Source organism: Elephantulus edwardii, unplaced genomic scaffold (genome assembly GCF_000299155.1).
Source record: "Elephantulus edwardii isolate Elephantulus edwardi_28Jun2011 unplaced genomic scaffold, EleEdw1.0 scaffold00174, whole genome shotgun sequence".
Taxonomy (NCBI): Eukaryota; Metazoa; Chordata; class Mammalia; order Macroscelidea; family Macroscelididae; genus Elephantulus; species Elephantulus edwardii.
The window spans coordinates 4867613-4894152 of NW_006399924.1; the positions used below are offsets into that span (position 1 = coordinate 4867613).

The 26540-nt window shown below is 40.4% G+C and overlaps 1 protein-coding gene across 1 annotated transcript; it reads left to right on the forward strand.

The window, feature by feature from the left end:
- The first annotated feature begins 2388 nt into the window (after positions 1–2388).
- LOC102876659 (monocarboxylate transporter 1-like) lies at positions 2389–12389 on the forward strand. The gene is made up of 4 exons (XM_006895727.1): positions 2389–2572; positions 6346–6489; positions 8294–9157; positions 12214–12389. The coding sequence occupies exons 1-4, from the start codon at positions 2389–2391 to the stop codon at positions 12387–12389; spliced, it is 1368 nt and encodes a 455-aa protein (XP_006895789.1).
- Positions 12390–26540: the final 14151 nt, after the last annotated feature.

A 26540-nucleotide genomic window follows, 5' to 3' on the forward strand; every position in this document is an offset into this window, starting at 1 on the left:
ATTATGTTGACCTGAGACTTCTCATAAATAGTCTATTTGTCTTAGCAGGATGAATTGTGAAAACAGTGACACTTCACTGCTTTCTTTTCTGGGACCCTGATGAAAGTTGGGGACGGTCTCTCTCTGCATCTGCCATCCAGTTGCCTAACAGGGACATTCAGTCCAAGACATTTTCTGAAAAGGAGGCTGGAGACTGGGTCTCTCAGGATCTGAGTTCTTTTTCCTTATCAGAGAAGAATTTCTCCCTGTTCTGAGCACACACAGTAACTGTCTCTTTTTCATGCATGAGCCACGTATGGCACCTGACCAACTCCATTTCTGTATCTGTTGCTACAAAGAGGGGACAGGATGTCTCATCTGGGGCATAGGAGTGGATGGAGCCTGCATGAAAATGGACCTGGACCTGCATTGGGCTTGTAGAAGCAGCTCTCGAGCCATGGGAGATTGGTGCCCACAACTGAAGCTAATCAGGGCGTTAGTAAGGTCACAGTCCATGCACCAGCTGTGTCTTTTTTTTTGGTAACTTTGAACTCAGGCAAGATAGTTACATAATATCTGCTGGGGGTTAAATATTGTCACCCGCCTAAAAGATCTGTTGAAGTTGTAACCCTTGTTATTGTTGTTAGGAGCCATCAAGGTGACTTTGACTCACAGTGACCCTGAGAACAACAGATCTGAACCTTGCCCTATCTGTGTCATTCTCCCCAGTTTGGATGTGCTTAAGTCCATTGTTACAGTTACCGTCCCAGGGCATCTTGCCAAGGGTTTACTTCTCTTTTTCCACCTTTCTCAGCATGAATGACTTTGCTAAGGACTGTGCCTCCTGACAACATTCCCAAAGCATATGAAATGACATTTCCACATCCTTGCCTCTTAGAAGCACTCTCCTTGCAATTCCTCCAGGATAGAGGTGTTTGTTCATGACTGTGACCTCAGTCCCTTCACCTCACCTCCTTTTCCCCATAGGTGACACTCAGCACTCTTTCAGTTGTTCAAATATCTGACATGTCTTGGTTTATACGTTGAGATCCTCTATTCTCACTACTGATTAAGTGACAGGTCTCATCCTGTGTCATTCACATTGGCTAGTGATGCTGTCATGGAAGGTGTGGTGGAAGCAAGGACTCATGTGTGTCTAAAAAGCATTAATTTAGACATGCACATTGTTTAAAAAAATATTCCGATTCTGTAACTTGTCTGAGTTTTGGTTTAGTTTCACAAAAGAAGGCAAAACAAGCAAAAAAGAGTAATTAGAAGACAAAGGTTTACCATTGAAGGTTATCTGACCTTGGGAGGCCCGTATTCCTATATGGCCAAATTGATTCTAGTAGAGTAATAATTTTTCAAGAGCCAACTTTTGTTTTCTGGATTTTCTGTATGAAACTGTCAATATCATGAATAGAAAAGGAGACTGTAATGAAGATAGAACATGCTATTGAGTTGTGTTTGTGTTTCCTAAAGAGGTGCAGAAGCAGCCATGAATTTTAAGGACTCGATAGCATGACTTTGGAGGCACCCATTCTTGCATTTTGCATTCTTCATATGTAATCATATTGCCAAAGGCAAACTATTTCATCATTTATTGTAAATAACACTTTCTCCTGACCTACCGTAAAGTTTCTGTGATATATTTTCTACCAGCTGCAATAAAAATTACTGAGTGGCATAAAAAAAAAGAAAAATATTTTGCCCATACAATCTTTCAGGAAGACTCATTAACAACCTGCTTTCATGAGACCTCATAAGACCCAGAAGAGGAGCTGTGAAAAATAAAGTTCTTTAGAGCTTGTAGAAAATACAGATTTAGGAGATGCTACAGTCCTTGAGAATTTACTAAGTAAAGAGAATATAAAATTATAAGTAGAGATAATAAGCGTTTTGTATCTTTGTTAGCACTATTTGAGTAGATCATTAAAAGCCCTGGTTCCTGGATGCTCAAGGACACATTTCTTTCTAGCTCCAGAGATAATTGTTAGATATTTTTTATATATATAGAACAGCGTGAAAAACATGGGGCCAACAGTTCCCATGACTGAAGGCTCCAAGCCATGCTTCTCTGAGTAGTTAGAATCATAAGGAGGTAAACAAAGCAAAATCATAAGTACAAAACAAAAACAAAGGATTGATATATATATAATATAAAAAAGGAATAAAAAGTAAAAAAAGTTCTCAAAAAAGAAATAAAAATTATAGGCAATGTGATGGCTAACAGAATAAGGAATGTTAAAAACAAGACAGTCATTTGTTATCTACGTGTAAGTTGTAATAGTCCTTTGTTATTGAGTTATTATTTTAATTTCATGTCTTTCAGAGATTTGGATTTGCCCTGCACTTTGGAATTGACTTTTACACACAATGTCACCATTACGTCAAGGTCCAGATGCATACATGCCCCCAGATGGAGGCTGGGGCTGGGTAGTGGTTGCTGGTGCTTTCATTTCTGTTGGCTTCTCTTCTACACTTGGCAAATGTATTTCTGTACTTTTCAAAGAAATAGAAGCTACATTCAATGCTAGCATCAGTGAAGTGTCATGGATATCTTCCATCATGTTTTCTTTCATGCTTGCTGCAGGTAAGTGCCCACTGAGACCTTAGCTTCTCGTTTTTGTTTTGTTTTGGTTGGAGCTTCTCGTTTTCAATAAACAAGTGAATATTATGCATTTAATATGCTGTAGCTCTTTATGCCTTCATCAGTGAAGTATTTAAACTGTTACGTTTCAAAGCTATGTGATTAGAGCCATATTTTTCATTCTCTTGAAAAATAAAAACAACTTAGTCTTCTCTGTTAGGTTACTTATTATAAAATTAGGTGCCTTTGTAAAAGGTAACTTTAAAAAAGATGTGTTTTCAGTCTGTGGCTGATATATAGAAAAGCAACTTAATTTTTTAAATCTTATTTCCTGTAACCTTGCTAAATTCTTAATTACTTATTCTGTCAGATTCTTGAGATAGACTAATAATGTCTTTCTTCAATTACTGATAGTTTGCTTTCTTCCTGTCTAACCTTTAAACCTTTATTTTTCTCTTGTCTGAACACACTGACATGGACCTGCAGTATAATGCTGAAGAAAAGTAGTGATGGTAGCCATCCTTGTAGTTTTGCTTTAGTTTTATTATTTTCTAAGGAAATATACATATTTTAGCTGGTATATAAATATTTTCTGAAGTAATTTGATTATATCCTTCTGTCTATGTATTAGATGTTGTTGTTGTTAATTGCCATTGAGTCTAGTATGATTCATAGCGACCCTATGAACAAAAGATGTGAACACTCTTCTGTAACTATGATAGTTGTGCTAATGTTCACAGAGTTTCCAAAGGCCTTTTGTTTAAGAAGTGGATGACAATCCTGCTTCCAAGCATGTCTTAATCTGGAAGCTCTACCAAACTCTGTCCACCCTGGGTAGCCATTATATCATAGTATTTAGTATCACAGTAACCCCAAGTTATCTCAATACAGCAAACTGACAGACAAGTTCAATACAAGTTAGAACAATATTCTCCCCAAACACAATTAACAGCAATCCTGCAGCCCTCAGGCACAACCAGCTTTTAAATACAAAGGTCAACCAACCAGGTCCTCATTGATTTAGAGAGGCTTCCAGCCCACAGCTGATTGTTGCCTAATCCAGGCAACCAATCAGCTTACATATGATTATCAAAACCAACCAACCAAAAAAAAAAGACCCAATAGTTTACACCTGACTTTCAACTAAATAAAGAGAAACTACCTTACAGAATCCAACTGCTTCACACTTGAGCCTTCACACTAGATATGTACTAGATACATATCTAAAAAGTTAGTGCAACCTTGGTACATATGTTGATAATACACCAGGAAAAGGAAAGATCTTATTATCACTTATAATCAGTGCATTTGCAGCCTGTTTTGCTTTATAGACTAAGGTCATGTATTGTTGTTGTTATGTGCCGTTGAGTCGTTTGCGACTCATAGCGACCCTATGTCCAACAACCCTAAACCGTGCTCTATCCTGTGCCAATCTCATTGCCTCTGACACACCCATCCCGATTACCCCAGTCACTGAATCAATCCACCTCATAGAGGGTCTTCCCCTCCTGCGCTGTCGCTCTACTCTACCCAGCATGATGTCCCTCTCTAAAGACCTGTCTCTCCTTACGACATGTCCAAAGTATGTCAGACGAAGCCCCAGAATCCTTGCCTCCAAGGAGCAGCCTGGTTTAACCCTCTCTAGGATGAATCTGCTTTCTTGGCAGTCCATGGTACATTCAATACTCTTCTCCAGCACCACAGCTCAAAGGCGTCAATTCTCCTTCTGTCCTCCCTAGTCATTGTCCAACTCTCTGATGCATAACAAGTGATTGCAAAGACCATGGCCTGTATCAGGCGGACCTTAGTCTCCAGAGAGACACCGTTGCTCTTGAGTACTTTAGAGAGGTCCCTAACAGCAGACTTTCCCATCGCAATACGGTTTTTTTATTTTTCTGGTTCCTGGTGCCAAGAGTGACCATGAAGTCGAGCAAACTGAAGCTGTGAACAATCTCAATCTCTTCACCATCCATCCTGATGCTACCGATTGGTCCAGTGGTGAGAATCTTTGTCTTGACATTGAGCCTCAGTCCATACTGAAGGCTCCAGTCCTTGACCCTCTGCCGTAAGTGCATGAGGTCCTCCTCAGTTTCAGCGAGCAGGGTTTTATCATCTGCATAACGCAGATTGTTGATAGATCGTCCACCAGTCCTAACGCCACGCTTCTCCTCATAGAGCCCAGCCTCTCGGATAATCTTCTCTGCATACAGGTTGAAAAGGTATGGAGATAGGACACATCCCTGGCATACACCCTTCCCATTTTTAAACAAGCAGTGTTGCCCTGCTCTGTTCTGACTGACGACTGCCTCTTGGTCCAAGTATAGGTTTCGCATTAGCACGATTAAATGTTCTGGGATTCCCATACTTTAGGTAATAATCTATCCTGTATATTCTGGGTGTATAGAAGATGCATAATTTTTTTCTCCATTCCAAAAACCTATGACTCTGAAATAATAGTAGAAACTTGTATTCCTTCCATTGGCTTCTGCTTATTGAGGTAAGGAAGGTTCTGCCTTGATATCTTTTATGCTAGTAGAAGTGCAGTTTAGATGGGGCCGTGGCACTAGCGATATTGTAGCTAATGTTAGATAGATCTTTGCTGAAAGCAAGGAGTACCAGAAGAATGTCTTTGTTTCGTTGATTATGCAAAGGCATTTGACTGTGTGGATCATAACAAACTGTAGCCAACTCTCAGAACACTTGATTGTGCTAATGTGAAACCTATACTTGGACCAGGAGGCAGTTGTCAGAACAGAGCAAGGAAACACTGCATGTTCAAAACTGGGAAGGGGGTACTCCAGGGCTGCATCCTGTCTCCATACCTTTTCAATCTTTATGTAGAACAGGTTATCTGGGAGGCTGGGCTCTATGAGGAGACATGTGGCATCAGGATTGGAGGAAGAATCATCAATAATCTGCCTTATGTAGATGACACAACCCTGCTTGCTGAAACTGAGGAGGACCGGAAGCACTTGCTGTGGAAGGTCAGGGACTGCAGTCTTCAGTATGGTTTGAGACTCAATATCAAGAAAACAAAGATTCTCACCTCTGGGCCAATTCGCAGCATCATAATGGATGGTGAAGAGATTGAGATTGTTCAGTTTTGGTTTGCTTGGCTCCACAGTCAATACTCTTGGCACCAGCAGCCAGGAAATTCAATGGGAAAGTTTGGTTAGAGACCTCTCTAAAGGACTGAAGTGCAAAGATGTCAGTCTGGAGACTAAGGGGCAACTGATTGTATCTTGGCCATGATCTTTGTAATCACTTGCTATGCATCAGAGAGCTGGACAATGACTAGGGAAGATAGAAGGAGAATTGATGCCTTTGAGCTGTGATGTTGTATAAGAGGATTGAATATACCATGAACGGCTAGGAAAACAAACAGGTTTGTCCTGGATAGTGTGAAGCCAGGCTGCTCTTTGAAGGCAAGGATTCTGAAGCTTCATCTGACATACTTTGGACATGTTGCAAAGAGGGACCAGTCCTTGGAGCGGGACATCATGTTTGGGAGGGTAGAGGGACAGCACAGGAGAGGAAGACCCTCAATGAGATGGATTGAATCAGTGACTGGAGTAAAGGGGGTAGGTGTGTCAGAGACACTGAGATTGGCACAGGATAGAGCAGGGTTTAAGGCTGTTGTACAAAGGGTCGCTGTGAGTCACAGACTACTCAATGGCACATAACAACAACAATGCTTTGTGTGAACATGGAAGTGAGTGGGTGGGCTGCTTCCCCCCCCCTCCCAATTCTTACTAAAGTGCTTTGTTCTCTCCTAGGTCCTATCAGCAGCATCCTGGTGAATAAATATGGAAGCCGTCCAGTCGTCATTGCTGGTGGCATCCTCTCAGGCTGTAGCTTGATGGGAGCTTCTTTGTGTAACACTATCCAGGAACTTTACTTTTTTGTTGGAGTCCTTGGAGGTGAGTTACTACTAGAGTATTTTCAAGCATTATTGTTATTATTTGTGTGAACTCTTGTAGCACTCATCTGGAAATCCTTTTGAGGAATGACATTTTTTCCAGAATACTACCATCATACTTTCTTAAATAGTGACTGGATCTTAAAGATTTGCAAGCAATTGTCTAAGGTGCATCTAAAGAGAAGTAACCTCACTGTAGAAAATAATATTCAAACTAGGGTCTGTTTCATTTCCATCATACCCTCACATCTAGCTGGACTAGGAAAAGAATTTATCTTCCATCCCTCACTCACACCATCCATCTATGCCTGCTATCATCCCATCTTTTCAGGTCCCCATTGGATCTTTCCTAATTCCTTCACCCCTTCCCTCTGCACAAAATTAGCCCTGTGATTTCCCTACTCCTCACTTTCGGGCCCCCCAGTCCCCACCTTTCCCATTTGGACAGTTATACACATCTTACTTGTAATCCTTCTATTTTTACAGTAATAGTGTTATATAGTATTTGTCCTCATGAGACCCAGTTAGTTCCCACAGCAGAATGCTCTCCAGCCTCTCCAATGTTATATAATATTTTTTGCTGATGGACATCTGGGCTGTTTCTGTGTTCTTGTGATGGTGAATAATGCTGCTATATACTTGGTGTACAAGTCTCCAATACTGGTTCCTTTTCTTATCTTGCAAGTGCAGTCCTAGGTCAGCTTGGTTTCTGTGGTATTCCTAGAACATCCAGTTTCATGCCAGTTTGGCTTTCCACTAGTAGTTTAGAGGGCAGGAACTAGGGGAATGGCTTTAACTGAAAAGTAGAAGCTCTAACGACAGCGAGACCATTTTATTTTATCTAGCAGCTGGCTTTTTGGAAACAAATGGTTAGGCCTTCATTCTGAGGCACCTCTGGATGAATTGAAACTGCCAACCATCACATGAACTGTTTGTATCACTCAGGAATTGTGGATTAAAATTAGGCAGTTTCTTAATGTGATTTATTTAGTAGAGTAGCAGGAATATAGGAGACAACATAAATGGCTGTGGTGATAATTACTCCTTCTAGCCCCATTGCTTTCAATATCCATTCATTCCTTATTAAATATATATATATTTTAAAATTGCCAGAATTCCTGTTCACTTTCATAGGTTAGTTTATCCACTCTTGAGTAAATACCTCCCTGTTCTAATCATGATAGCTGTGTAACACATTTGTGTTAGAGTGTAGAATATGTTTATCTTAGATCTCTTGGCATTGATTCCACCAATTTATCCTTTCCAAATTTTTTTATATTATATTTATTTTTCAAGTATTTTAGAGTCCCTCTCCTTATTTGAAAATTAAAACACATTGACATTCTCATTGCTGTTGCATAAAACTAACGGATTTGCTTAGTTTGACATCTTCACATTATTTTTTTTTTTATCTTCACATTATTGTTTTTATTATACAAAATACATTGTAGGTCTGTCCCTTTCTCTTTATATCTCCATTTGCCTCCATTACAAAATTTATAAGATTATAATTCTTTCTGTTTCTAGTTATCTGTTCCTGAGGAAAACGAAAATTATGAAACTAAATAGATCCTACATTTATTACCATTATTTGCCGCTAAATTAAAAGAGATCGTGATGCTAATATTTGCTTCAGAAAGATACATGAATATTTATGTGTTAACAGTCCATTTAATGATCTGTTGATTATAATGGCTTCTCAGAGAATCATTATTTCATCATCTTTTTCTTCTGTCTCTTTGTCTAGTTAATGAATAACAAATAGACTTTGTTTTACTACAGCATTTTTTTTTCCTTCTCTCTAGGCCTTGGTTTTGCATTCAACCTCGGTCCAGCTGTGACCATGATTGGCAAGTATTTCTCCAAGCGACGGCCCTTAGCAAATGCACTGGCCATGGAAGGCAGCCCTGTGTTGCTTGCAACCCTAGCCCCCCTCAGTCAATTTCTTGTTGATATCTTTGGTTTAAGAGGGACTTTTCTAATTCTTGGAGCCTTAACACTAAACTGCTGTGTAGCCGGATCCCTAATGCGACCAATAGGACCCACAACTAAGGAAAGGAGAAGGAAGAGTGAAGTGTCTTTACAGGAGGCTGGAGAATGTGATGCCATAAAAGATGTGGCTGATGCCCATGCAGTTCCAAATGATGGAAACTCCAAAGAAAAGAAGCAGTCAGTCTTCCAAACAATTAACAAATATCTGGACTTATCCCTCTTCACTCATAGAGGCTTTCTGCTATACCTCTGTGGTAACTTGCCAGGGAATTTTGTGTTGATTGTGCCTTTAGTCTTTCTTACTAATTATGCCAAGAGTCACCATTTCAGTAGTGAAAGTGCTGCCTTCCTTCTTTCCATTATGTCAGTCACTGACATTATATCCAGGCCCCTCATAGGGCTTGTAGCCAACACAAAGTGGGTCAAGCCTCGCATTCAGTATTTCTTGGCGGTTTCTTTTCTTGCAAATGGAATGTGTCATATGTTGCTACCTTTTGCTACCACCTATGTCCACTTCTGTATCTATGCGGGGTTCTTTGGATTTGCATATGGGTGGTTTGGCTCCATCACGTTTGAAACACTCATGGACCTCGTTGGACCTCAGAGGTTTACCAGCGCCGTGGGACTGATGGCCTTGATGCAATGCTGTCCGGTTCTCCTAGGACCACCAGTTTTAGGTACAGTATATACTCTTACCTGTGTGCTTCTGTTATCATATAATAGGTATTTAGAATTGGGAAGGTGAGAGAAAGCAGAGTTTAGTAAACTGCTTTATGGTAGTGAGCAAGTCTCTTTCATGCCTGCACCCTCATGTAACTCAATACTCAGTACAATGTAACTGCCCACATCCTTACAGAATAGGATTAAATTGAACTGTCAAGAAGAAAGAGGAATCAGATATTGCTATAAAATTCCATTTTCTTTCAAATTAAACATGCTTATTATTGAAAAATGTATAATAAGCACCTTTACTCATAGTGGTTTCAGCTTAATTGTGAATTAATTTATCTTAGTAATAACATTTACATTTTTTTTTTGGAAGCAGGAGTGGCATCCACTTCCTAAACATGCCTCTCTGGAAAGTCTATGAATTTTGATAAATGAGGATAGTTAGGAAGCCTTTAGGTCTTTTGTTCATAGGGTCACTATGAGTCGTGCTCGACTCATCAATAACAACCATATGAGGATGTGAGGAAGGCTCACGATATACCAGGGACTGACAGCCCATAGCCTGCTGCACTGCTAATCAGGGGAAGGCCCTGCATCTCCGGGGTTTCAAATCCACCAGCTGCTGTACAGAGGAATTACAGGCAGTCTCCTCTCATTAAGATTCACAGCCTTGGACATTAGATGGATGCGCTCTGGGGGTTGGAACTGACTCGACGCCAGTGAGTAAATGTCAAATCTCACACATGTTTTTTATTGTTTCTATTTTATAGAGACTTGTCAAAATGAAATAACTTGCCCAAGATCACACAGCTAGTCAATGATTATAAAACTTGATGGGTTATTAAATATTTAATATTTAAAAATATGAAATCATTTGCATCTCATTATGATTTCATACCAAATCCTGCAACAATGTGGCCTTCCTCTCCATGTCACTGATCAGACATTCTGATCAAAGTAAAACCCAAAACCAAACTCACTGCAGTTGATTCTGGCTCAGTGACTAGGACAGAGGAGAACTCCCATAGGGTTTCCTGGGCTGTGATTTTTGTGGGAAGAGACTAATTCACACTTCTCCCACGTGGCTGGTGGGAGTCACTTCCATAGAGGAAGACAGAGAAGGCGAGGTTCCCTTTTCCAAACTGCGCTTATTTACCTATTATCCAGGCTAGGCAGTCTTCAGTCAGTTTTCTTTCTGCTCTTCAGCCTACATGATCTTTGCAAATGCAAATCTGATATCCCAGCTGAGGAGCAGGCCTCTCTTCTGGGTGAGGATTTGCCCCGCCCTCCTCTCCAGACTCCTCTCCTTTTGATCTCTGCCCTCGCCTGAGGGTCTGGCATTCCCTCCCCCACAGTGTGCTTTGCTCCCACTAACAGCGCCTCTACTCTGGCTGCCTGCCACCTGAATCCTCTTCCCTTCTTTTTCATTCTTTCAACTTCCATCTTCCTATACGTTTTAGACCCCATTTACTCTTCTCAATACCTATTTCTGCTTGTAGTACTTGTCACTGTTACAGGTTTGGATCTGTGTTGTTTATTTATTAACATCTTCTCCACTGACCTGTGAGCTTCAGAAAGGCAGAGAGTTGTTATCTTGTTCACACATCAGTCCTCAGGACCTGGTACAGACAGTGCTTGACAGAGGCTAGGGATCAATAAACACTGTTGGATGAGTTAGGCATGACTGAAAAGCACATCCGTTTATATTCAAAGTGACCATTACCTTTACAGGTATCAGGTGGCATTTTCTGAAGTGTAATTCTCACAAAGCTATTTCTGTGAAATACTAAGAATTAACTTTTAAGGTTAGGAATTGCTAAATTGAAAGACTTTTTTTCTAGGACTTCTCTGGGTTAAACCTCACAGTAGTTCTGTGCCTTGGTTCCCTCACCTACATGATGGGAATCAGTCATGAAAAACTTGGGTTTTTAAGCATCTTTTGTTAGCATGGGACAAGAGTTCTTGGAAATGTGTTTTGGGAAACATGAAGCTGAAAAGGGGCATTGGTTTGAGGGTCTAGAAACCTGAGTGAAAATAGCTGTATGACTTTGCTTCTCTTTCCTGACCATCTTTGAGCTTTAGCTCTCTCTTACAAAAGTGAGAGAACTGAAGGGAACTAGGTGACCTCTGGATCCTTTGTGCCTCTAACTCTGATGCCATAGCTTAATTATAGTTACCAAGTCATCCTAAGCCAGTCTGACATTGTTCATTAGAGTGGTCATCCTTTCAAGCAGTTCATTTTGGCTTAATTTTTCATTTGGGAGACTCTGTAAGGACTACTTGACGTGTTCTTGAGGCTAGGTGTCATGGAGTCAGATTTTGACTCACAGCAACAACATGCGACAGAATAGAAGTGCCTCAGAGACTTTTTCAGGCTGCACTAATTGTAAGAGCAAATGTCCAGGTCTTTCACCAGCAGAGGGGTTGGGTTATACCACCAACCTTTTGGTTAGCGGCTGAACACTTAACTACTGCACCACCAAGACTTCCTAAAGGGCGCTTTACTCGCTCACTTGCTGACTCACTTGCTCGCTCACTTTCCCCAAGTCCGTTCCACCTCACAGCAGTCCTCTATGCATTTTCCCAGGCTGTAAATCTTAACTGGAGGAGACTGCCCATCTTTCTCCCTCAGAGCAGCTGGCAGATTCGACCTGCCAGACACATAGCTTCCTGGGTACCAGCACACCTGTAAGCTAGGCCACCATGCTCCTTAATGGGTAGTTGTCATTGTTAGGTACCATCGAGTTAGAACTAACATGTAGTTAATCCTCTAGTGAGTTTTCAGAGGCAATAAATCCTGTGGGAGCAGACTGCCCTTTCCTCTCCCCCAGCAGCTAGTGTATTTGAACTGTATGCCTTTGGGTTAGCAGTGCAGCTCAGTGGGTTTTTAGGAGTCAGTGGGGTTTTAGGAGACTAGAATGCCTCCTCCTGTCTGAGTTAATCTTCCGGCTTTATTTGGGAAAGAGTACACTGATGAGGGTTTGTTTATTGTTTTGTTTTGTTTTTTTAAAACAACACCTAACATAATAATTTCTTCCTTTCTCTTTTAAAAACTGTCTTTCAGGTCATCTCAGTGACATGTATGGAGACTATAAATACACATACTGGATGTGTGGCATAATATTAATTTTCTCAGGTCTTTTTCTCTTCATTGGCATGGGCATCAATTATCACCTACTAGCAAAAGAACAAAAAGCCAAACAGGAACTGAAGCAGAAAAATGGAGATGGAGAGAATTAGAAGTTACTAAGATGAAAGAACCTTCAGCTTCCTCAGCAGAAAGAACTCAAGGAGGGCATTCAATCTGAGACCATTAATAAACCAGAGCTTTTGATGAAAGATATCCGAACTAATTTTACTTGTCTCTTCCTGTTGTGCTGGTGTGTGTGTAAAACAAACCTGGGTTTGACTGCATGTGTGACAGAAGAGCCCAGAGGGTTTTTCAGGCTGTAATATTTAAGAGAGCAAATCTTGCTTGGTGGAATATTTATGCCACTTGTTAGCAACAATCTAAAAGAAGTATATTCCGGCCTTTAGGGCTTACAAAAGATGAAGGGAAAAAGGAGTTTTTATTCAGAGCTGGATTTATTGAAGTGTGAGTTACATAAAATTCCTTTTTTAAGAGCACATTTCAGAGAGTTTTGACAAAAGGCAAATAAATACTGCATACAAAGAAAGCATCTCAAAAGCTTTGACCCGCTCTCTCCTGCCCTCTGCAACCAGTAGCCTCTGCTCCCTAACAGCCCCTGGCGGCCACTAGGGTGGTTTCTGGCTCCTGTAGTTTGCCTTTTTCAGAGTGGAATAAATGGCATCACACACCATGTAGCCTTTTTGCCTAGTTCTTTTTTCATGCAGCATTTTAAAAATATGATTAATTTTGTGTTGTATTTATAAATAGTCCTTTTCTATTTATTGCCAGCTAATGTTCTACTCTATGACGATTTGTGTGTCCATTCACCGGTTTGATGGGCATTTGAACTGTTACCACTTTTTGACTTATAAATGATGCTGCTGTAAATATTCACGCACACACTTTTGTGTGGATATACCCTTCTATTTCCCTTGGATAAATGCCTGAGATTGGATTAGTGAGTCATATACCAAGTGTCTAACTCTGTACGAAACAACCAAGTGTCTGCAGAGCATATGAGACTTCCATACATTGCATCCTATTCCATGCTTGATGCTTGTCAGTCTAACTTGATTGTTCTAGCAGCTGTGTAGTTTGTGGCGTTAATGTACATCTCCCTGGTGACTGATAGTGTTGGCTACATTTTCAGGTGTTTTATGCATAATCTGTATTTTTTTAAGTAAAATTTTGTTTTTCAGTCCTGAGATTTTACACTATTCTGATGCAATGAAGTGCTTTCAATTGTTGTCTTCAGAACCCTTTCGATGCTTTTTCCTGGACATCTGACGGTGAAATGAACAATATTGTGAAAACTCTTAAATATGTGGAAAAGCATTTAAATTGTTATATGCTGTCAAGTCGCTTGCAACTCACAGCAACCCTATGTACAACAGCTCTGAACTCTAACCTATCCTGTGCCAACTTTATTGTCTCTGACACACCCTCCTGCATTACCCCAGTCAATGAATCCATCTCATTGAGGGTCTTCCTCTCCTGCACTGTCCCTCCACCCTCCCAAGCATGATGTCCCTCTCCAAGGACTGGTCCCTCCTCGCAACATGTCCAAAGTATGTCAGACGAAGCTTCAGAATCCTTGACTCCAAGGAGCAGCCTGGTCTCATCCTCTCAAGGATGAATCTGTTCTCCTAGAATGAATGCAAGGAGTAGAAACACCAATTATCAAAGTTCTAACATCACACCAACCATGAACTGCCAAAACAACAGCAATAAAAAAAAAAATCAATACACCCATGTTTATCACTGCTTTGTTCACAACAGCAAGGGGTTGAAAGCAACCCAAGTGCTCATCAATAAACGAATGGATAGAGAAGCTGTGGTATGTTAGCACAATGGAATATTATGCTGCATTGGAAAAACAAGGAACTCATGCAATATTATTCAAAATGGTTGACTCTGGAGGACATTATGCTGAGTGAATTGTCTCAGTCACAAAAGGACAAATACTGCATGGTGCCACTGTTGTAGAATGCGACTGACATCAGAGTGGGGGTAAGATTGAGAAAAATTGGATAACTTATGTATACAGCATTGAAACCGATGAGGGAGAGAACAGTTTTAAAAGCAATATATTTTAGGGAATTATGACTATCCTAAGAGTTCGGAATGAGGTTTGCAGAGTGGAGTATACTCGGGGTGAGGGTGGGGCGTGCGGGGGGATTGTATACCAATGAAGGAATTTTTCTTTTGCTTTTTCAAGGAGAAGAACTAACTGGGGGTGGGGAGGGGTGGGCGGGGAGAAAAGTGCAACAATGAATGAATGGAAATCCCAAATCTCTGTAAATGTTCATTGAAATGAATAAAAAAAATCAATACTGGAAGAAAAGCAATCAGGAGGTAAAGATAATAGCACTTTGTCTTACATATTTTTGGATATGCTATCAGGAGGAGTCAGTCCTAGGAAAGGATATGTTTGGAAAAGTAGAAGGTCAGAGAAAGCGAGGAAGATCCTTAATGAGACAGATCGATAGTCACTACAACACTGCTTGAATATAGCAGTGATGGTGAAGATGGTGTATATTAGGGTGGTGCTGAAATTTGTTGTTCATCTGGCTGATATTCTTGATAACCTCCCACAGCTCATCTGGTCTTTGCTCATTTGTGTTCAGGGCCTCAAAACTGCCTGAGATGGTTTTGAAATTCGAGCAGGATAGACTCAAAGTCAAATTTGGTTCCTGTGGATATGATTTAATTTTCTTTAGCTTCACCTCGATCTTGCCTATGAGTAGCTGGTGGTCTGTTCCACAATCAGCACCTGGCCTTATTTTCACTTCTGGTATTGAGCTTCTCCAGCAATTCTTTCCACTGATGTAATTGATCTGATGCTATGCATACCATCAGGTGAAATTGATGTGTATAGCCTGCATCTGTGTTTCTTATAAAAAGTACTTGCACTGAATAAATCATTGATTGTATAGAATTCTATCTCCAGCTTCATTTCTGTCACCAAGTTCGTGTTTTCCAACTACTGATCCTTCTTCTCAGTTCTCAAACTTTGCATTCCAGTCACCCATTATTATGAATGCATCTTGATATCATATTCGATTGATTTCTGACTGTAAAAGTTGGCAGACATATATTTCCTCCTCTTTGGCTCTAATTGTTGGTGGTTGTTATGTGCCATAGAGTCGTTTTCGACTCATAGTGACCCTATGTACAACAGCCCTAAACTCTGCTCTGTCCTGTGCCAATCGCACTGTCTCCAATACACTCATCCCAATTACCCCAGTTAAATCAATCTATCTCATAGAGGGCCTTCCTCTCTTGCACTGTCCCTCCACCCTCCCAAGCATGATGTCCCTCTCCAAAGACCGGACCCTCCTTACAACATGTCCAAAGTATGTCAGACAAAGCCCGAGAATCCTTGACTCCAAGGACCAGCCCAGTTTAACCCTCTCCAGAATGAATCTGTTTTCTTAGCATTCCCTGGTAATCTCAATACTATTCTCCAGCACCACAGCTCAAATATTTGAATGATAGTATTCACTGGAATTCCCTGTATGTGTGTAGATATCCTGTCACTCACAACATAGTATTTCAAGATGGATTGTGAAAGGGCTTTTTTAACTATGAAAGCAACCCCATTTCCCCTCACCTTTTCATGTCCAGTATAGTAGATGAAAATGAAAATGATCTATGCCAGTCTATCTCATTTCGCCAGGTGTTCCATTTTTTCTTAACAATGCTCAACTTGCCTACATTCATGCTTCTCACATTCCACATTCCAATTACTGGTGTCTGCTTACAGCTGTTCTGTGTTTCCATCTCTGAAGGCTCAGCCTCAGTTTCCATATCTGCTAGTCTAAGCATGCTCAATTGTATAGGGTTTTCAAAAGCCTGTTATTTCAGAAGTGGATAGCCAATCCTTCTTCCTAGTCGGTCTTAATTCAAATGTTCAGTGCATTTAAATAGATAACTATAAAGACTAATAGCCTAGAAAGATCCTTATGTTTTAAGCATGGTGCTATGTTAAATGAAAAAAAGTAGGACACAATGTACCCAGATCAGTGTATACAGTATACTGTCAGGGCACAAAAGGAGGAAGAAAGACTATATTTTAAAAACCTCTAACCACAAATGGGTTAGGATGGTGATTTCCCCCCCTTTTATGTTTTACTTTTCCTTAATATGATTGTTTTAACAAAAACCAATTTTTATACATATTAAGAATTGAAAACAAAACCAAACCCACTGTGGTCAAGTTCATTACAATATATAATGACCATACAGGAAAGAGAAGGAGCTTGAAAAACTTAGATTACAGCTACAACTTGATCCTTAGGAAAAATTATATGCACGGGAGCAACAAGTGAATAAGTAGCTTTATTTGGTGCCAGAAGTACATTTACCTGGAGTCTACAGAAACAAGGTTTAAAGGTGGTGTTTTCAGATTTAGAAGTTGTTAACGTTTTGGCCATTTATAACATGCTGTTTGAAATCCATTTGCCAGAATACACAAAGAACAATAGACTTCATGCTAGTTATGAACTTGAACTTTGTTCTGCAGTGTGCCATCAAATGAAATCCCAAGTTGTTGTGTGACAGGCTTTTTCCCACAGGAATTATCACAGTAACAGAGTAAAGGTTGTTGCTACCGCCATTGAACAGATAGATCTACCCTTTGGATTTAAAAATAGGAAGAAAATGTTCTAATTCATCTCTTAATTGGTTAGAATTCCTTACATTAAAACCTTTTTAAAACCTGCTGCACATACAACACAGAAGGAAAAATGTAGGAACTCAATACAGAAGGAAAAATGGACCAAAAGCAGCTGCGCAAATGAACTCTTGTCTGCAGTGTGAGCTCCAGTCCCTTAGGATTTTATTTCAAACTTTGCTGTGAAATAAAAAGGAAGTTTACAAGACATGGCATTGCTGCCTTTACAAAAAGACCTGTTTATTTTCACAGTGATTATGACATCCTCATAAGTAGAACTGTCAGAGTGTGTACTGCCTTAAATCATTAAACTGTTGTCATTGTTATTTTTTTCCCCCAAATTGAGCAAATGTCTTACTTGTGAATTGTTTCTTACATTTTTATGTGCTGAATATGAGCACCAGAGAAGTTGTAAAAGTTCTCTTTTTCAATTGGCTGCACCCAAATAAAAGTTGGGGAAAAGTCTCTTTTTTTAAAAAAAAAAATGCATTCTGGTGAAAGGAAGGTTAATTGAATTGGAACTCGGAGAGCACAGTGGAACCAAATCATGACACTGCTGGAACAATGCTGTGGAATGTGGCTGCCAGTGGCTTCTCGCTGGAGGTGGCGTTCTTGGCACAGCATTTCTCCACCCACTGACAATCATTCAAGTGAATGTTTAACCAGCCTGGACGTTCAGGCTTACCCGCATCACAGTGTTCCAATTGTTCTTGAGCTCTAGCTTACTGAGATCAGCTTCAGACAAAAACACAATCATGCCACAAAAAGACAGGATGAAGTTGACCAAAAGAGTAAAGTCTATCTTTGGACACATTCACTCAAGAGATCTTGGCTTCTACCTCATGCTCATTTTAAGCACTGTTGTAGGCTTTAAGCAATCAGCAAGGAGCTCAAGGCCCCTGTATATTGTCTCCCTCGATCCTACATTCTGTTTTGGTAAGATGAACAATGGACAGCGAGAACTAATGAAAACAGACATTATTGAATACAGCAATAGGTGTAGGATTAGCTTTCATTTATTTACCCAAACATTTGTTTTATTATTATTGCTTTTGATGGTTCTCTATACCTAACTGGGTACGAGGGATATGAAAAGCCAAACTTGCTACCAAAAAGTCAATTTCAATAATTAAGTTTCTGAGACCATAAATCTTAACAGGAGGAAACTTCCCTTATTTCTTCTTCAGGGTAGCTGATAGATTCAAATACAGATCCATTAGTTATAAGTACAACACACCACAAACTACCCAGTGGAGAAAAATGAATCTCTTAGCATGTGGACTTGTGGTGGCCTAGAGGCAAGTTGCACTGTAATCCCAAAGGCACATGGTTTAAATCCACCAGCTGCTCCACAGGGAAGGATGGGCAATCTCCTCCTTCTCAAGGACGAACTTGCTTTGTAGGAAACACCTCAGGCCCTCCTCACTTTTGATAAGCAAGGTTGTATCATTGATGAGCGTAACGCAGGTTGTTGAGGAGTCTTCCTCCAATCCTGATGCCACGTTCCTTCCTCTTAGAGCCCAGCCTCCCAAATGATCCGTTCTGCATATAGATTGAAAAGGTATGGAGATAAGACACATCTCTGGTGTACATCCTTCCCAATTTTGAACCAGATAGTGTTCCCTTGTTCTGTTCTTTGTTTTGTTTCCTTGATCTGCTCTGACAGATGCCTCCTGGTCCAATATTATGTTTCGCATAAGCACAACCAAGTGTTCGGCATAAGCACAATCATTTGACTGTGTAGACCACTACAAACCATGGCTAACTCTGAGAAGAATGGGGATCCCAGAACACTTCATTATGCTAGTGTGAAACCTTATGAAAGGGCAATTGGAATTAGGATAATTGCTTTTCAAGATAATTCAAATGGTTTCTACTTCTTGAGCATCTGTATTGCTTGTATAAGTTTTGTAATTACTACAAATAATAATAATAATACCAGCCTGCTGGTTAAGAATGCAGTTATAAGGATTTGGACATGGAAATTAGTCAGCCCTTCTATAGGAGAGGAAAAGAGGCTTATTGGAATCCTAGTTTAAATGGATAAGCCATAGAGATGTATCAGGGTTTTCTTTGACAAAATTATGTGATTGATTTACTAACATCTCACATGTGTAGAAAAAGTAGAATAGTTAAGGAATTGCCTTGAAATCAGCTGTCAGGGATTCAGTTCCTTCCTTTATTATATTAAGCATTAATGTAAGTGGATTCTTCAAATATGTGCTAAAGAGTGGACAACATTAATTCAATATTAGTGAATACACATTTGTCATACTCTCCCTGTGAGAGATCATTATAAAAAACTCTACTTGCCTTCATCAAACAGATCTGAAATCATTAATTGCTTACTCACTAGTCACCCTCAGAGCCATGGCAATCACAGCTATTCTGATCCAAACACCACAGCACTTGACAGATGCCATAGGTTTAGTAGTAAGCTTACCTCATGCAGGTTCTTGCCTTGCAAACTCTATTAAACTATCCACAGCTGAGCTATAATTCTAGCCCAAGGCCTGGAAACTCCTCCCTGTTAAGGTAGCCTAGGAGCCCTGGTGATGCAATGGTTAAAGTACTTAGCTGTTAACTGAAAGGCAGGAGGTTTGAACCCACCAGCAGCTCTGTGGGAGGAAAAGACCGAGCAAGCTACTACTATGTAAATCACAGCCTAGGAATGGTGTGGGGCAGCGGTCATTAGGAGTCAGAATTGGCCTGACAGCACACAGCAACAACAGCACCTGCATAAGGGTAGCTGTAAATGGAAACAAATGTGCAGCATTTTCACTGATGCAAAAAGAGGGTATGCTCCTTTCCCTTTTTTGAAGAACATTTACTTTAGAAATCTTGTAATGGTAACTTTTTTCTTTTGAAAAATTCTCTTGAAAGATTGAGCTCTTGCTAGTTTTACATCCCAAGAATGTTTCCCCCAGAGATTATGAGATGTTGCTTTAAAATGCAATCAGTAAGGTAGACAGCTCCAATGTCTCTATTTCTAAGGGAGGATGAGAGGTTATTTTTTTATTATTATTTTTGTGTGAGTGTACCATCAAATCAGATCTAACTGGTACAGGAGGAGATTGTCCCTCCTTCCCTGGCAGAGCATCTGGTGGATTCGAACCGTGCACCTCTGGGGTTGTAGTTGCAGCTCCTTGCCACTAGGCCACTAGAGCTCCCGAGAGGTTAATTTTGATGGGCTTCTGTGATAATGATGTTGTTGCTATATGCCACTGAGTTGAGTACAACTCATAGCGATCTTTTGAATTACAGATGTGAATCTGGTCCTATCCTGTGCCAAATTCACAGTCTCTGACACACTCAAGCCCCGTGCTGCATCACTGTGTCAATCCACCTGGTTGAGGGGCTTCCTCTCCTTCACCATTCTTCCACCTTTCCAAGCGTGATGCCCTTCTCCAAGGAACAGCCCTTCCTGACAACGTGCTCAAAGTATATGAGACGATGCTTCACCATCTTTGCCTCCAAGCACTCTGGCTGCACCTTCTCCATAGCTGTTCTTTTGGCAGTCCATGGGATCTTCGTCACTCTTCTCCAACACCGTGGACTGAATCATGGGGCATGTTGGCAAAGGATATTGACCTGGGGAAGGTGAGAGTTTTCCTTAGCTCAAATTCTTAACAAAAAGTGTAAATTTTAAACTATTTACTGCCTTTCAAAGTGACCGCAGTAACAATATCTTTATATTCTCTGTAAAGTTTTATCTTGTCCTAAATTATCTTTCTGGTGGAAACTATGGACGACAGGTAAAATCCTTGGAAAAACTAGAATTTGATCAGGGCTCATCTATAAATCTGTGTTGGCACTGATGACACAATTTTCTAAAATCTAGTGTTCTAGTGTAGTGGCAGCTTTTTGATGCAAGGGTAGGTTATGTTACTTTGCATCTGTCATTTTATCAGGATATGATCTACTATGGCAGAGAAGAAGAGGCGAGGGGAAAAGAGGTTGCCTTCATAGTTAAAAAGTAATTTCTCAATCAATCTTGAAATACAATGTTGTGAATAACTGGATAATATCCATACACATAAAGGGAAGTCCAGTGAATACCACTATCATTCAAATATATGTACCAACAATTACAGCCAAAGAGGAGGAAGTAGAAGATTTTTACCAACTTTTGCAGTTAGAAATCAATCAAACATGCAATCAAGATGCATTAATAATAATTGGTGACTGGAATGTAAAAGCTGGGGACAGAGAGAAGGATCAGTAGTTGGAAAACATGAATTTGGTGACAGAAATGAAGCTGAAAATGGAACGATTGAATTCTGTACAATCAATGATTTATTCAATGTAAATACTTTTTACAAGAATCATAAACATAGACTATACACATGCATTTCACCTAGTATGCATAGGATTCAGATTGATTATATCTGTGGTAAGAATCACTGGAGACACTCAATATCAGCTGTGAAAACCAGACCAGGTGTTGATTGTGGAGCAGACCATCAACTCATCATATGCAAGTTCAAGCGGGAGCTAAAGAAAATTAAATCCACAGAAAACTGTAAGTCTATCCCACTTGAATTTCAGAACCATCTCAGGAACAGGTTTGATGCCTTGAACACAAATGAGCAAAGATCAGATGAGCTGTGGGAGGTTATCAAGAATATCATCCAGGAAGAATACAAAAGGTCCTTACAAAGACAGAGAAGGAAGAAAAGACCAAGATGGATGTCAGATGAGACTCTAATATTACACTAGAGTATCAAAAAGCCAAAGCAAAAGAAAGAAATCAAGAAATTAAGGAGCTGAACAGAAGAGTTCAAAGGGCAGTATGGGAAGACAAAGGAAAGTATTATAATGAAATGATGTGCAAAGAGCTGGAGTCAGAAAATCAAAAGGGCCAAACTAGTTGAGCATTTCTGAAACTGAAGAACAAATTCAAGCCTCGAGCTGCAATACTTAAGGATGCTTTAGGCAGAATATTAAATGATCCAGGAAGCATTAAAAGAAGATGCAAGGAGTATACAGAATCACTGTGTAAAAAGGACTTGGTGGACACAGAAATTCATGAAATAATGTATGAGCCTATGGTGATGAAGGAGGAAGTTCATGCTGCTCTGAAAGAATTGGCAAAAAACAAGGCCCCAGGAGTTGATGGCATACTAATTGACATATTTCAACAAACAGACGCTGTCCTAGATGCGCTCACCAAATTGTGCCAAGAAATCTGGATGACAACCACCTGGCCAACTGACTGGAAGGAATTAATATTTTTCCCATTCCAAAGAAAAATGACCTGACAGAGTGCAGAAATTATCAAACAACATCATAATATCACATGCAAGCAAGATTCTGCTGAAAATTATCCAAAAATGACTGAAACAGCACATAATCAGAGAACTGCTAGATGTGTAGGTTGGGTTTAGAAGAGACCATTGTACTACTGCCAGATGTGCAGGTTGGGTTTAGAAGAGGCTGTTGTACTAGGGATATTATAGCTTGGCTGAAGTGAGAGTACCAGAGGAATGTCTATGTTTCATTGACTATGCAAAGGCATTTGATTGTTTGGATCACAACGAACTGTGGCTAACTCTGAGAAGAATGGGAACCAGAACACTTGATTTGTGTTAATGCAAAACCTATACTTGGACCAAGAGGCAGTCTTCAGAACAAATTTGGGAAATGCCAGGGATGAGTCCTATCTCCATACCTTTTCAATCTAAATACAGAACAGATCATCCAGGAGGCTGGACTCTATGAGGAGAAATGTGGCATGAGGATTAGAAGAGGACTTATCAACAACCTGAATTATGCAGATGACACAAGCTTGCTTGCTGAAACTGAGGAGGACCTAAAGTGCTTTCTACAGAAGATTAAGGATTGTAGTCTTCAGTAAGGATTGAAGCTCAACATTAAGAAACAAAGATTCTCACCACTGGGCTGATTGGCAGCATCATGATAGATGACCAAGAGATTGATGTTGTTTACAGTTACAGCCTGCTTGGTTCCACAATCAACACTCTTGGTGCCAGCAGCCAGGAAATCAAAAGACAAATTACATTGGGAAAAGTGCTGAAGAGCAATGATGTCAGTTTGGAAACTAAGGTGCGCCTGATTCAGGCCACAGTCTTCACTATTACTTGCTATGAATCAGAGAGCTGGACTATGACTAGGGATGATAGAAGAATTGATGCCTTTGAGCTGTGGTTTTGGAGAAGACTATTGAAAATACCATAAACTGCTAAGAGAACAAATACATTCATCCTAGAGAGGGTGAAAGCAGGCTGCTCTTTGGAGGTAAGGATTCTGAAGCTTTGTCTGACATACTTTGGGCATGTTGCAAGGAGGGACCAGTCCTTGGAGAAGAACATCATTCTTGAGAGGATGGAGGTACAGTGCAAGAGAGGAAGGAAGCCCCTCAATGACATGGTTTGACTCAGCACCTGGGGTAATGGGGGTAGGTGTGTCAGAGACAATATGGTTGTCTTAGGATAGAATAGGGTTCAGAGCTATTGTACATAGGGTTGCTCTGAGTCACAATCAATTTGAAGGAGCATAACAACAACAACAAGAACACCTATTTGAAGCTCCATCTCACATATTTGATCCACATGGAGAAAAGAAACCAGTCCTTGGAGAAGGACATCATGCTCAGAAGGCTGGTGGGACAGCACAGGAGGGGAAGGCCCCAGATGAGATGGACTGATACAGTAACTGGGGCAATGGGTGTTGGTGTGTTGTAGTCAGTGAGACTGGCTCAGGACAGGGCAGGCTTCAGAGCTGTTATACATAGGGTTGCTGTGAGTCGCAGGTGACTCAATGGCACATAACAACCACCACCACCTATGAAGCGTATGGACAACTCTGAATTGTGTTTCTGCCCATGTGGTGCTGGTGTTGTCTGTCATCAAGTTGGAATAAACTAATAGCCTACCCTCCAGTAGAGTTTCAGAGGCAGTAAATCTCAGGGGAGGAGATTGCCCATCTTTCTCCTTTGGAGCAGCTGGTGGATCTGAACCACATGCCTTTGGAATCACAATGCAGTTTCTTACCACTAGGCTACCAGAGTTTCCTACATGTAACGTAGTGGATTTATTAGTCAAAGAACACACAAATGGGGTGTGTTAGTCTTTACATAAGGGTACTGGCTAGTTTTACCATTCCACCAAGTTTAAGTTGAACAGACTCAGTGGCAGAAATTTGGGAATCTCACTACTGGCCAAAAAGCAGCAGCAGAGAATGCAGCATATATTCTTTGGGGCCAGAGATTCCTGTGCCAGTTAGTTTGAAGTCTACAGGAAAACAGCAGCCAGAGACTGATGTGACATAGAGCTGATCAGTGACTGCTAACTTCGTGGAGTCAGAGCCAGGGACCTTCATCCAAGCTTGCTGGAGGAGTGGAGGTGGGGGTCATGAGATGGTGGAGATGTCTTCATTGGTAGGACGAAAAAAATGGCAACACTCGCCTAAAGCCTCAAATCTGGAGGCCAAAGGGCTTGTGAGCATGCTTCAGAAACTGTCCTGACTGAGTAATTGTATCATTGCCAACTTGAATTGTAACCTGTTCATTTATCAAATAAACTCCATAATTGTAAGTGTAGTTCTGCAAGGTCCGTGTAGCTATTACAGTGAATTTCAGACCCAGTGGAGCAGTAGGATCAACCTTAGAATTAGTAGAAGTCGGTGCAAAAACGCCAGAAGTGGGTATGTCTGACCTCATGGGAATTGGTTTTGTGTCTGACCTTACGTGAACTGGATGCTCGTAGTGGAGATAATTCCCCTGCTGAAGTTAGTAGAGGTCAGAAAGGGTCATCCCACACTGCCTTCCCTTTTACACCACATATGGTGCATTTTCTTTAGACTGAGAAAGTATATATGAAGGGCTGTAGCTTCTACAGTGCCATTTTTACAAGATATAGATGAATGAGCTGTTTCTAAAAAGTCATCCTAAAAAAAATAATAAGCTGGGTCCTGGAGGGAAGTGTCCAAGGTGATAAGGTTGTTTGTTCCATGATGTCTCTTCCTGTGATGTTTGTTAGACGTCCTGTGTTGTATGTTCAAGGGAAGTAGTTCTTAGGCTTCCTTGCTGATGGTGCATTCTTCAAGCAATTTCTTAGTTTGTGTGTTGGGTTGTTTTTCTTCTTTTTTTTTTTTTAACGTCAGGGAGTGATGGCAAATCTTTACTTACTTGAAATAGGAAACTTTTACTCTCTTCTAAAGGTATAAACTATGTCTGAGCTCCTCCCACTGTCAATAATCTAGTTGAAAGTCCTTTTCCTTGGTTTTGAAATCTGTGATTCCTTCACTTGCGGATTTCCTTTTCAAGAATGCTTTATTGTTTCAAGAATGAAAAAAGTTTTCATGTTTGAGTTTATTTTATGTCCTAGGAAGAGGTGACTATTAAGAAGTCAGGAGGTGAATGAGTTGAGACTAAGCCAACTGATGCTGTTTTAGGAAAATATACCACAGTAGTCAGAGGAAACAAAAGTATTTTTTATGTGACATGCTGTAAAAAGAAGAACAGAAAGGTAGAAACAAGAGAATTTTGCAGTCACAGCAGTTTCTCCCAAGTCCAAAGATTGTTTCTAGCTCAGCAGTATATGTAATAAAAAAAAAAAATTTATCATTTCAGGCTTTGCCTTTATAAAAGCTGCTAAAAATACAGATTCATTACAAGTCTTTGATATAAGATGATAACTGGGGAGGAAAGTCTTTATTGATACTTAAGATGTATGTTAGAGTAAAACATTCAGCTATGTGTGAGCCCAGCAGAAACATTTTGGTTGTTTACAAAATTGATAAGCTGATTATGAGAGCCTTATTTATCAATTAAAAGAAGTCAATTTGAAGAAACCTCTATGCTTTCCCTTCTGGGTTTCACCCCATCTCTGTAGTGTTGTTACATGCCATCAAGTTGAATTCGACTCATAGCGACCCTCTGAACAGAGCTGAACCCTATCCTATCCTGTGCTGTCCTTACCATTTCTGGCATACTCAAGCCCACTGCTCAGTGACTGTGTCAGTCCATCTTGTTGATGGTCTTCTCTTTGTTGACCCTCCATGTTACCAAGCATGACATCCCTTTCTGGGAAATAGCCCCTCCTAGCAAAATGCTCAGAGTATGTGAGATGACGCTTCATCTGTTTTACCTTCAAGGAGCATTCAGGCTCTTTTGGTAGTCATTGGCTTATTCGGGGCTCGTCTCTTACACCACAACTCAAAGGCATCAATTCTTCTGTCCTTATTCATTGTCCAGCTCTCAGATACATAGCAGTATTGGAAAAGACGATGGCCTGAATCAGGCTTACCCTAATCTTCAAACGGACATTATTTTTCTTCAGTATTTTGAAGGCATCCCTGACAGCAGACTTATCTAAAGTGAAATGTCTCTTTATTACTAATGGTACCAAGGGTGTTGATTATCCAAGCACAATAAAATCATTAACAGTTTGAATTTTTTCTTCATCTATCCTGATGCTGCCCATTGACCTGGTGCTGAGGACTTTTGTTTTCTTGTTGTTGAAATGCAGTCACCATATTAAAGAGAAGAAGTCCCCGGAGAAAAAAGAACACAAGCCCAAGGCCTGTTTCATTTGCACTTCCATCCCCTACAAACCTGGACTAG

Bases quoted from the DNA above. Each gene is read 5' to 3' on its own strand.
- LOC102876659 (XM_006895727.1), top strand. From the start codon at position 2,389: ATGCCCCCAGATGGAGGCTGGGGCTGGGTAGTGGTTGCTGGTGCTTTC. The intron at 6,490-8,293 runs GTGAGTTACTAC...CCTTCTCTCTAG, and splicing joins TTTTGTTGGAGTCCTTGGAG to GCCTTGGTTTTGCATTCAAC. The intron at 9,158-12,213 runs GTACAGTATATA...ACTGTCTTTCAG, and splicing joins CCTAGGACCACCAGTTTTAG to GTCATCTCAGTGACATGTAT.